Raw genomic sequence first — 12,346 nt, forward strand, 5'->3', positions numbered from 1 at the left:
TGTCTCTGTGTCTCTCTGTCTTGCATTTCACTGGCCATGTTTCCATTACAGAACAGTTCAGAGCCTTTGTCCCTGACTGCCACAGATTTCTCTGAATTAACTTAGTCTTTTAATAAATTAATGAAGTTAATTTAATTGTTCAGCTGTATTCCTGAAAGCCTTGGTCTCTCTGGGTTGCTCTTTTTATACACACTTATGTAATTAACCTGGTTTTAAGAGATTCCACCAGATTTTTTTCAGTCTTTCAGTGCCTCGTCCCAACTTTTTTGAAGCATTTTAGCAAATTAAAATGTGAAGCAAACATATGTTTTTCAAGAAAATCAACATTTTAAGTTTAACGGTTCGTCCTGTTTGTTTTCAGGGGCTGTTGGAAATGGAGTTTGCCCTGCCTACAGACTGCACAGACGCTAGCGGGATGAGTTTGCTGCGGAGGCTTTGGGTTGCCAGATTCGATGTTGAGGAGGAAGGTCAAGCCTTGGCTGAAAAGTATGTAACACACGTTCCTAACTTCCTGCAAACAGTCACTGACTGAAAATGTTTGACTTTTGTTCTTCAGCCTGTTTGTTCGTTCATGTTTCATTCAGTCCCATGTTGCATGTCTGCAATAACATTGTTTGATAATTTACATTTTAACCATTCTGGTTTTTATATTCGAGTCAAAACATGATGAAAATGTTTGATTTGTGCTGTGGAGAAACAATGTTGTAAATTGGCCAGTTCCCCTGTTTGTTCCTCCTGCTCAGGCTCTGGGAGTCTCTGGGTCTGGAGTTGGTCCCTGAGATCTGCTCACTGCTGATCGGGGACGTCACTCACCACGAGGAAGCCATCCGCTCTGCAGCAGCTGACGCTCTGTCGAGTGCCGTGTCCCAGTACAGAGACCAGTCTGCCACGGTGCTCTGCCAGCTCACTGAGCTCTACCATCAAAAACTTTATGTAAGAACATGTTCCACCCACCGATTTACATAGATTTTTATTGCTGTAAGAATTTTACCCCCAGTAACAATATAAGTTTGTTTTGATTGGTTCTTTCTTCTCTTTTTTTCCTTCTAAAGAGACCACCGCCTGTGCTGGATGCACTGGGCAGAGTCATCTCTGAAGCCCCACCTGACCAGTGGGAGGCCAGGTAATTAAATCTGGGTCTGATGGAATTTAAGGAAAGAAAAAAAGCTCTGAGTGCCACACAGTTCTGTATTACCTAAATGTAAATGACGGGAAAACATCAGGACTCCGACTTAAGAAGTGTTCCTAAAGACTGTGGTTGAATGCAGTGTTGCTCTTGTGCACTGATTATGTTTTTTATTCCCAGGTGTGGCATTGCTCTGGCTCTGAACAAGCTCTCTCAGTACCTGGATGAATCTCAGGTCACCCCTCTCTTCCTTTTCTTCGTTCCCGATGCTCTGAACGATCGCCACACTGATGTACGGCGCTGCATGCTGGACGCCGCCCTTTCAGCGCTCAACACACACGGCAAGGTAACGCTCAGTTCTATTTTTCTAGACGTTGTTTTCAGACAGCTATCATTTCTGTATTCCTCGGCATCTCATGCGCCTTCCTTATGTGTCAGGATAACGTGAGCTCCCTGCTGCCAGTGTTTGAGGAGTTCTTGAAGAACGCCCCGCAGGATGCCAGCTACGACTCTGTGCGTCAGAGCGTGGTTATTCTCATGGGCTCATTGGCCAAACATTTGGACAAAAACGACCCCAAAGTCAAACCCATTGTGGCCAAGCTTATTACCGCACTCTCTACACCATCACAGCAGGTGAAGGCCTACTTTGGCTCCTTTTCTACCCACTCAACCTGCACTACTCCGATTTTCACAACGTCATCTTGTGTGGTATGTCGTCCTTCACCAGGTCCAGGAGTCTGTTGCCAGCTGTTTGCCTCCTTTGGTCCCCGCCATCAAAGAGGATGCTGCAGGGATTGTTAAAAACCTGCTTCAGCTGCTGCTTGAGAGCGACAAATACGCAGAGAGGAAGGGTGCAGCATACGGGCTAGCTGGACTGGTCAAAGGACTCGGGATCCTGGCGCTTAAACAGCAGGACATCATGACCACACTTACTGAGGCCATCCAGGATAAGAAAAACTTCAGACGCAGGGAAGGTCAGCAAGAATTCATGAGTCATTGAACTGTCTGGTTTTGAATTATCCTCTTTATACCAGATGCCACCATTATTAGCACAGCTCAGAGTATCCGGTTTATTTTTGGTGTGTTGCAGGGGCGCTGTTTGCCTTTGAGATGCTGTGTAATATGTTGGGAAAACTGTTTGAGCCCTACGTGGTCCATGTGCTGCCACACCTCCTGCTCTGTTTTGGAGACGGGAACCAGTATGTTAGAGAGGTGAGCAGGCAGGTCGTGTTGTTGTCTAAATATTAGTTGTTGGAGGCTTTTCCTCAAGTGGGACATTTTACCACCCCTCTTGCTTGTCCTCCCAGGCTGCAGATGACTGTGCCAAGGCTGTGATGAGGAACCTGAGTGCCCATGGGGTGAAGCTGGTCCTGCCCTCCCTGCTGGTGGCCCTGGAGGAGGAGTCTTGGAGAACAAAAGCAGGTAAAGCGCATCTTCAGTCAAAGGGTGTCACAGCAGGTCTTGAATATAGTGATGTATTTAGAATGGGCTCTAGTTTTTTTTTTTATTTTTAACACACACACACGTAACTAGAGAACAATAGCTACACGTGTGGTTTTCAGCTGTTGTAACCAGAGATGGGCAGTAACACGTTACTTGTAACGCGTTACTATAATCTGATTACTTTTTAAAGTAACGTGTAAAGTAAGGGATTACTATTGCAAAAACAGTAATTAAATTACTGTTACTTTCCCGTAGGAACGCTGAGTTACTAAAACCGTGATTTTTTTTTTTTTTTTTTTTTTTTTGTGAGAATGTCTCATGACAACAGCTGTGTGCAGATCAACAATGGATCATATATCGAGTGCGGGAGAGAGTATGAGCGTGCAGCGTTTAAAGCGTGGAAGTACTGACTTTACTTTGAGTTTGATTCCATAAAAAGTGACAAAAACATTAGTGTCCATTGTGCGGGGGAAGAAAACTTCTTTTTACAGCGGAAAAAAAAACAAACCCTAAACAAGCACCAGTGCGCTACCACGTAACGGGAAATTCACAGAGAAACTCGCGGATTCTTTCACTGACCACTGCGGCACACCTGCACCAGGGTAAACCTCCGCCTACCTCACTCCTGCTTTACAGGTGAAAATAGAGCAAAAGGACCGCTGAGTCTTTGACTTTATTTATTTTCTGCTGTTTTACTTGCATCTATTTGAAAGACTGAGTGTAAACACAAAACATATTTTATTTTATGTGCTGGAATGTGCAGAAAATATTTGTGTTAAACTAATTTCTTCAAGTCAGAGAATGGTGCATATAATTAAATTTTTGCTTGATGCATAAAGTTAAAAGATTAAAACTGATAAAACAAGTTTAAAAAAAAGAGACTTTTCCATTTGATTACATTTTGTATGATGGATTATGCAGAAAGTAGAATTGGGCTGAAAGATCTATCACTTTATCACCTATTCAGGTTGTAAATCGTGTTTTTAAAAAGTAACTAAGTAATTAATTACTTTTGAAAATAAGTAATCAGTAAAGTAACAGGATTACTTTTTGGGGGGAAGTAATCAGTAATTAGTTACTGATTATTTTTTTCAAGTAACTTGACCAACACTGGTTGTAACAGCACTGAAGAGTTCATAAATGGGTAATAATCTCAGTCAGATGACTACTCCAATCCCGTCGCTCACCCCTCTTGTTCCTGCAGGTTCTGTGGAGTTATTGGGTGCCATGGCTTACTGTGCACCCAAGCAGCTGTCCTCCTGCCTGCCCAGCATTGTGCCCAAGCTGACGGAGGTGCTGACTGACTCCCATGTGAAGGTGCAGAAGGCCGGCCAGCAGGCCCTCCGACAGATTGGCTCAGTCATCCGCAACCCAGAGATCCTGGGTAAGTGATTCAGTGTTTTGAGGCACAGCTGCCAATGCAGAAGGCTTGTTGCTCATAGACAGTCATAAAATATGGACCCAAAGAAACTGAATATTTCCTTTGTCTTCATTCAGAAGCTACTGTTTCAGGTAGTGTCGATGAAGAGCAAATAAAATGAAAGCTATACTCTGCTGCAATGAGTTTAATCCTTTTTTAACACAGGAATGCATTCCTAAATTTGAATACACTTTTTAGAGTGGAAATATTGCACTTTCCCTTATTTTGTCATGTATACTTTCCAGCAGTGAATGCTAAGCTTTAACATGCTCAAAGTTTCAAATGAGGTCAGTGTACAGCTAATCTCCGTGAGCCAAAACTTCAGCCCAAAGCATGAAAAGCTCAGCTTCAGACAGTCCTTTTGAACTCTTTGCGTGATAATAATGAGAACAGATGTCCTTAATCTCAGAGCACTGAAGCCCACCCACCTGGTAAAATCTGCAGTTTGCAAGTAGAAAAAATAATCATCTGAGGGGCTGCACCAAATACAGTCTAACAATAAAAACAGAATGTAAATAACCATAATTGGCTCACTCTAAAATATTTAGCCAAAAAGGTTTGTTTTTGTTCTGAGTGACTGGAACAAATCATCTCAACAATGTCAAGTACATCTAGTACAACACCTTATGATATGACGAGTTGCATATTAATTTAATTCAGTTTTATTTATACAGCGCCACATCACAACAACAGTCGCCTCAAGGCGCTTTATTTTGTAAGGTAGACCCTACAATAATACACAGAGAAAAATCCAACAATCATACGACCTTAAGCATGCAGTTATTCACCCCTTACTTAAGAAGCCAGGCTCAGATATTTCAGTAATGTCAAACTTTAGACCCATCTCTAAACTTCCGTTTCTGAGTAAGATCTTGGAAAAAGTTGTTCATGCAGAGCCAGGATTAGGGAGGGCGACCATCTGTAATCTACTGGTAATATACCAGTGGTAGGTACAGTAATGCTAACAGCTAAGTTTGTTTTTCTCTTCCAGCTATCACCCCCATCCTATTGGATGCTCTCACCGACCCGTCCAGGAAAACCCAGACGTGCCTGCAGACGCTGCTGGACACCAAGTTTGTGCACTTCATCGACGCCCCCTCTCTCGCCCTCATCATGCCCATCGTCCAGAGAGCCTTCCAGGATCGCTCCACTGACACTCGCAAGATGGCTGCTCAGATCATTGGAAACATGTACTCGCTCACTGACCAGAAGGTAACGGGGATAAGCGAAATATCAGAGTAGTCCATTCAGTAAAACTAGCGTTTTTCAAAGCTTTTTCTTAATGATTTGTTTGCTTTGTTTTGTTTTTGTTTTCTTCTGCTCCTTACAGGATCTGTCACCATACCTACCCAGTGTTATTCCTGGACTGAAGGCCTCCTTGTTGGACCCGGTGCCTGAGGTGTGTTTGGTATTCTTAAATAATCCTGTATGTGTGTAGCTGACGATGAAGCAGCAGTTCACTCCGTGTTTTCTTTTTTTTTTTTAACTTCATTTTATCTCCTCTCATTTTTTCCTTTCATCTTTTATCATGTTTCCTTCTCTTTCCCCCTTCAGGTTCGTACAGTATCAGCTAAAGCCCTGGGTGCCATGGTTAAGGGGATGGGTGAGTCCTGCTTTGACGACCTGCTGCCGTGGCTCATGGAGACGCTGGCCTCTGAGCAGAGCTCTGTGGACCGCTCAGGAGCTGCACAAGGTGGGTTCTTCTCTACTCTGTCCTCGTGTTTCTGATTTGTGCTCAAAGCCAAGAGCTCAGTGGTTTGTGTGACGGTCTTTATAGGTCTGGCTGAGGTCATGGCTGGACTGGGAGTAGAGAAGCTGGACAAGCTAATGCCAGACGTAGTGCAAACTGCCAGCAAGGTGGACATTGCTTCCCACGTCAGAGATGGCTACATCATGATGTTCATCTACCTGCCGCTCACTTTTGGAGATAAATTTACTCCCTATGTTGGTCCCATCATCCCTTGCATTCTCAAGGTACTGGTTACTAAGAGCTACTTACTGCTAAGAGTAAAACATTTTAAAATCACAATGAATAATAATATAAAAATGTTTCTTTTTTTGTATAGCTATTTTCAGTTAGCAAAGACAGTTTTTCACTGTGTATCATGTTCACGTACATGTTTCACTGCAGCCTCATGCACTCTCTCGTCCACCAGGCGCTGGCCGATGAGAACGAGTACGTGCGAGACACGGCACTGCGAGCCGGCCAGAGAATCATCAGCATGTACGCTGAGACCGCCATCGCACTGCTGCTTCCCGAGCTGGAACAAGGACTGTTTGATGACCTGTGGAGAATCAGGTCAGATAAATGCGCGGTAACATGTTGGCAGTTCAATAAATGTCACTCATAGAGCTGCTGACCTGCTGACTCGTGCCCTTGTTGGTTTATAGATTCAGCTCTGTGCAGCTGCTTGGCGACCTGCTGTTCCATATCTCTGGAGTAACCGGAAAGATGACCACAGAGACGGCGTCAGAGGACGACAACTTTGGAACTGCTGCATCCAATAAAGTATGAATGTATATATTTTTTTCTCAGCAGTTCATTTCCTATTAACTGTGATATTGGTTGAATTTTGTTTGCTGATCTTTGACCTTTACCCCTCTCAGGCTATAATTAGTGCTCTGGGAGCTGAGCGTCGTAACCGCGTCCTCTCAGGCCTCTACATGGGCCGTTCAGATACCCAGCTCGTGGTTCGACAAGCTTCTCTCCACGTGTGGAAGATCGTGGTGTCCAACACCCCCAGAACTTTGAGAGAAATCCTCCCGACCCTCTTCACACTCTTGCTGGGCTTCCTGGCTTCTACGTGTCCTGACAAAAGAACAGTAATGCTTGTTTTTCTTTAACTCTTTTTATGATTTCTGGTGTTTCTGTTTGGCTCTTGACGTGAAAGTAGTCATACAGAGCTTTTTGTTAACGTCATTTGTCTGCACGGTTTTAGATCGCTGCTCGGACGCTGGGGGATCTGGTGAGGAAACTTGGAGAGAAGATTCTCCCGGAGATCATTCCCATCCTGGAGGAGGGCCTGCGCTCTGACAAGAGCGATGAGAGGCAAGGAGTCTGCATCGGCCTCAGTGAAATCATGAAGTCCACCAGTAAAGACGCTGTGAGTCACACTGCTGTTGTAACACACATTTTTGCTCGTGGGATTGAATTGGAACTTTTACAATGATTTTATTTATTAAAAACGGTTCTGAATCAAGCAGTGGGGCCTGTTTTAGCTTAAGCTGAAAATTCTAGTAAACTTAAAACCTTAAATCTGATGATGCTTGTGTTGCAGGTGCTTGTTTTCTCTGAGTCACTCGTCCCTACAGTGAGGAAGGCTCTGTGTGACCCTCTGGAGGAGGTCCGAGAGGCTGCGGCCAAAACCTTTGAGCAGCTCCATGCAACCATCGGTCACCAGGCGCTGGATGACATCCTGCCTACCCTGCTCAAACAGCTGGTGAGGGAGTGAGGGGGAAAATGTAATATGAAATCTGTAGGATTTAAGAAGCTTTGCGGTCTAGTCTGTATCTCATACCGAACATGTTTTTGCAGGATGATGAGGAAACGGCTGAGTTTGCTTTGGATGGCCTGAAGCAAGTCATGGCAGTAAAGAGTCGTTCTGTGCTGCCTTACTTGGTTCCAAAGGTAAAGCATCACACGTGATTTCCTTTTAAAGGCCTTTATGTCATTTTTATGTTGTGTGACTATAATCCAGTGTTCTCTGTGCTTCTGCTAGCTGACTGCTCCTCCTGTAAACACCCGAGTACTGGCCTTCCTGTCTGCTGTGGCTGGAGATGCTCTGACACGTCATCTAGGGGTCATCCTCCCTGCCCTGCTCTCTTCCCTCAAAGGAAAACTGGGAACAGAGGACGAAGCACAGGTACAACCAGCAATCTCCAAATATAAAGCTTCCCTACTGATTCTGTTGTTTGAGGATTTTGTTAACGTCCTTTGGTCAGATTTTTCTTATTTGCTTGTTTGTTTTTTAATACAGTACCACAGCACTCAAGAGCTGCAGTTCCTCGAAGATAAATATGGAGAACTGCAAGGCTTTTGATCAGGGCTTATTTTATTTTTCCTGTATATGTTAACTTTGAGACAATACTCCAGCACTACTGCTGGCGCCCCGTTCTGCTCAGTGGCTTCTTCTATTTTAAATCAACTGGACAATTAAAATCCTTATCTGCTAAACAGGCCATATGTCCTACTTTGATTTCCTCTTATTGTCATTCAAAATGCAGCTGCAGACGTACCAGAACACCATGTCTCCCCTCTAGGCTCAGATTATTTTTTTTCCCCTTTTAAAGCACAGCTTTGACCATCACCAGGTTAAATGAGTTACTATCCAGTCTGCGGTCTCCCTGTCTTTTAAAACCTTAATTTATTTCAAAACATTTTGTACACAAAGGAATTGGCAGTGATTTAGAAAGAGCTGCAGTTTTGTGGCGTAAATATTTACAACGCATTTAAACCCTGAAACACTTTTCAGATCTATGCGAGAAGTGAGCTCCATTAAAATGTCAACGTGTTGCTTCTATTAACTCAGACTTTTTGGTGGTTATTTTACTGTGAACACTGCATATTTTAAACTGCCTTTCTGAATGATATGACTGGATGTTGTTACCTTTGCACCAGGAATTGTGCAGCTGTCAGACGGTGATCCTTTCTGTGGAGGATGAAGTGGGCCAGCGGATCATCATAGAAGACCTGCTGGAGGCCACACGGGGCACCGATCCTGGCCTCAGACAGGCTGCCGTCACCATCCTCAATGCCTACTTTGCGCGCACCCGACTGGACTACAGTGCCCACACACGCACGCTGCTGTCAGGCCTCATCCGCCTTCTTAACGATTCCAACCCAGAGGTTTTGTCTCAGAGTTGGGACACCATCAACTCCATCACCAAGGTGTGTTCCTATAAAAAATTCTTTCCATTTGCATGAGCTTTCATAGTTTAGTACAAAATATGGTAGTAAATAAAACAGTGGACCTTTTGATTGTTTTTAAATCAAAGGTGAAATGCAAACTCACTGTGGCTTTGATGTGTTCTTTAGAAACTGGATGCAAGCAGCCAGCTGGCTCTAATCGACGATCTGCATCGAGACATTAGATCAGTAGCCGGAGACGTGAAGGGTCAGCACCTTCCTGGTTTCTGTCTGCCCAAGAAGGTAAGAGGGCAGCACCTGACACAATAAACACTATTGCTACATTATTACAGCATGGTGATGTCATTCTACAGCAGCTCATTCATCCTATTGAGTTCTTGTTCTGTCAAGTGAGCAGAGCTTTGTGTGGGCACATTTGTGACATGAACTGTGTCCACATAATTAGAAACTCATTAATAGTGATCATTCATGTGGAGGTCTTTCTATTGATTTGCTCAATAAGGGCACTGCAATGGGCCAAGTGTGTTTTAACCTGGCTCACACACTTTCAGTAATAATCTGATGTTCTTTAGTTCTTCAAAAAAGCAAAGTACCACATGTTTACTGGATCCAGCTTTCAAAAGGTGTTTATATCATTGTGTATATATATTATCTGTGGATTCTTGACTGTTCAGGAAACAAAAAAGCAATTTCAATATGCCACCAATTAAAAATGAATTGGAAAATGTTGGTTTCTTTCAGCTCTGTTCAGTTGATATTTTTATTTTTATCTCGATGCTTACATAGGGTGTGACCTGTATCCTGCCAGTCCTGAGAGAAGGTGTCCTCACTGGCACCCCTGAACAGAAAGAAGAGGCGGCTAAAGCATTAGGAGGGGTCATCAAACTGACGTCTCCCGAGGCTCTGCGGCCGTCTGTAGTCAACATCACTGGACCTCTTATTCGTATCTTAGGAGACCGCTTTGCCTGGACTGTGAAGACTGCTCTATTAGAGACTCTCACCCTGCTGCTGGCAAAGGTCTGGTGGAAGACAAAATGGCCAACGGTTCCTCTCCAAAGCTGGTCAAAGTTTCTGTCAGAAGGCTCTAACCTCTGCACTGCGTTCCTCTTCCAGGTGGGCATAGCCCTGAAGCCTTTCCTGCCTCAGCTCCAGACCACCTTCCTGAAAGCCCTGCAGGATTCAAGCCGTGCTGTAAGACTAAGGGCGGCAGAGGCTCTGGGTCAGCTGGTTTCCATCCACACCAAGGTCGATCCACTCTTCACTGAGCAGCTCTCTGCAATTCGCAATGCCGAGGACTCTGGAGTCAGGTTTGTGTGCAGTCTGGTATTGTTCAGTACAGAATCAGCAACAATAAACATCCCCAACAGAATTTTCAAAATGTGTAAGCCTGTGATGTTAATATTTTAAATCATTTTATCTCCACAAATAGAGAAGTTGAATCTGATTAAAGATGCTGCTTTGTCTTAATGTTACAAGCACAGACAGGGAGCCATTAGTCTGAAAATGTGTGTATGAAGCATAGCCTGTATATTAAAGAGGGCAGTTCACTCCTTTATTTTGGAATAATCATTTAGACAATAGAATAAGCTAAGAAAGCATTTACGTGCTAATTACTGCCAAACACCAGAACCAAACCTTCAGGGCACAGAGCACAAACTTCAGGATGGACTGAATCACCCAGAAAGTAATTTTATTTGTCACTTAATGTCATCATGAAGACTCCAAAAGGCACCATGAGCACAAAAAATATGGAGAAGTCATAAACTGGGCACAGTACAGCTCTTTATATTGGCACATGTGTCATTGAAAGAATGATATATTTTTTTTAAATACTCTCCAGTACAGCTGTTATTAAATGGTTGATTGGTTGTAAATATGTTGGATTGTACCTGATCGAGTCTGGTCGTACCCACCGGGATGTCACCTGAAACCTAGTGGAGGCTTGTTGTATCGTCAACATTAACTTCTATAAAGTAGAATACAACAGCGTTTGTTTTTTGTAACTTTTTGGCTCTAATAGGGAACATAAAGAGCATTTATTTAATTTATCGGTAGGATTAAATTAGTGACCAGTATTTGCTATTTGCCACTCTACCGATCTCCACACTGATAAAAATTAAATAGTAAAGAAGAGGCTGGAGAAACACTCTTCAGTTGTTATGGGTGTTGACATTGCACAGTTTGTCCATCAGAGGGCACTCTGTAGCGTCACTGTTTGCAAGAAATGCGACAACCATCTGATCTGAGCAGTGTCGAGCAGAGCGCAATTAATAAATAAGTACACATATCAAATGTTAGGAAAATCTGCTAAAGAAGCATAAGCAGTAATAATATCAGCCAATAAGTTAGAATTTGGCCTCTGCTGGCTTCAGTTTTCTAGTTGCTGCTTGGTTTGGAGTCAGTATTAAAGCCTGAGACATTTCTCCCAAAATATTATTAACTAGAAGCTGAAAGTGCAGCCTGACACCAGCTTAAATCTAAAAAGTGTACGATGGAAGGAGAGCCAGAGTACAGAAATGCAAATGTTTGGATTTATCTTTAAAAAAAATAGTTCCTCATTACATCCTTTGTGCACCAGAAAGCACTGACAAATTTACTTCAAATCTTCTATCATATTTCTGGGAAGTTGAGTTTTAACATATAATTAGCAAAAACTAGTTTGTGCTGTGTGTTTATATCCAAAATACAATATCTGCTTACATGTTTTTATACGAAATAACAAATATTTGCTTTTGTCTTTTAGTTTAATTCTCCTGTTTGTGTTCACAGGGAGACTATGCTCCAGGCCTTAAGGTTTGTCATCCAGGGGGCCGGATCAAAGGTGGACCCAGCCATCCGCAAAAACATCACCACCACATTGCTAGGCATGTTGGGACATGACGAGGTATGATGAGCAGCCCTCAAAGACTTCTTTTGAATGTGTTGCAACCCTTTTTTCCAACCCAGAACCTGCAGTAGCTACTGGATACAAAGTAATTAGCAGTGAAGTACGTGTATAAGCAGATTTCAGAGTTATTCACAAGTAGAGTTTCCTCTGTGATCTCAGTAGAAAAACGGAAGTTAGACAAAGAGGATGTGGTTTTCTAAAAAGGTGGTTTTAGTCTTCGTGTCAGTTTGAGAATAAATGACACACAACCTGTCTCTGTCTGGCTGTCTTATTGGTGTGTGTGTCTGTGTGTGCACTTGCAGGATGCAACTCGTATGGCCTCAGCCGGCTGTGTTGGTGAGCTGTGTGCCTTCCTGTCAGAGGAGGAGCTGAAGAGTGTGTTACTTCAGCATGTCTTAGGTTGGTATTTGTGTGCAAAGTTATTTTACACCTCTCAGGATCTCATTGTAAGTGTGTGTAGTATTGCTTTGCCATTGTGACATCATCAGATGTCCTTTTTTCTGCTCATTGTGAGTTATAGAGTGAAATAATTATAGCGCTAAGAAATTTGAAATTTAAAAAATCCTTTTATAAAAACATTTAATGTATGTTTGTCCAGTTTAT

The 12,346-nt window shown here is 43.0% G+C and overlaps 1 protein-coding gene across 1 annotated transcript in view; it reads left to right on the forward strand.

The window, feature by feature from the left end:
• Positions 1–12,346, forward strand: part of gcn1 (GCN1 activator of EIF2AK4) — a 31,028-nt gene that overhangs the window by 14,964 nt on the left and 3,718 nt on the right. The window contains exons 28-53 of the mRNA XM_085179568.1: positions 362–486; positions 744–933; positions 1,053–1,123; positions 1,307–1,472; positions 1,565–1,759; positions 1,854–2,100; positions 2,217–2,338; positions 2,434–2,548; positions 3,774–3,953; positions 4,981–5,201; positions 5,320–5,388; positions 5,544–5,682; positions 5,767–5,963; positions 6,146–6,288; positions 6,381–6,498; positions 6,597–6,812; positions 6,929–7,093; positions 7,268–7,429; positions 7,525–7,617; positions 7,709–7,852; positions 8,608–8,877; positions 9,025–9,138; positions 9,643–9,873; positions 9,970–10,163; positions 11,626–11,740; positions 12,046–12,142. Coding sequence (XP_085035694.1) covers positions 362–486; positions 744–933; positions 1,053–1,123; positions 1,307–1,472; positions 1,565–1,759; positions 1,854–2,100; positions 2,217–2,338; positions 2,434–2,548; positions 3,774–3,953; positions 4,981–5,201; positions 5,320–5,388; positions 5,544–5,682; positions 5,767–5,963; positions 6,146–6,288; positions 6,381–6,498; positions 6,597–6,812; positions 6,929–7,093; positions 7,268–7,429; positions 7,525–7,617; positions 7,709–7,852; positions 8,608–8,877; positions 9,025–9,138; positions 9,643–9,873; positions 9,970–10,163; positions 11,626–11,740; positions 12,046–12,142 — 4,099 coding nt within the window. The remainder of the gene's footprint in view (positions 1–361; positions 487–743; positions 934–1,052; positions 1,124–1,306; positions 1,473–1,564; positions 1,760–1,853; positions 2,101–2,216; positions 2,339–2,433; positions 2,549–3,773; positions 3,954–4,980; positions 5,202–5,319; positions 5,389–5,543; positions 5,683–5,766; positions 5,964–6,145; positions 6,289–6,380; positions 6,499–6,596; positions 6,813–6,928; positions 7,094–7,267; positions 7,430–7,524; positions 7,618–7,708; positions 7,853–8,607; positions 8,878–9,024; positions 9,139–9,642; positions 9,874–9,969; positions 10,164–11,625; positions 11,741–12,045; positions 12,143–12,346) is intronic.

The sequence above is a fragment of the Neolamprologus multifasciatus genome, chromosome 12 (genome assembly GCF_963576455.1).
Source record: "Neolamprologus multifasciatus chromosome 12, fNeoMul1.2, whole genome shotgun sequence".
Taxonomy (NCBI): Eukaryota; Metazoa; Chordata; class Actinopteri; order Cichliformes; family Cichlidae; genus Neolamprologus; species Neolamprologus multifasciatus.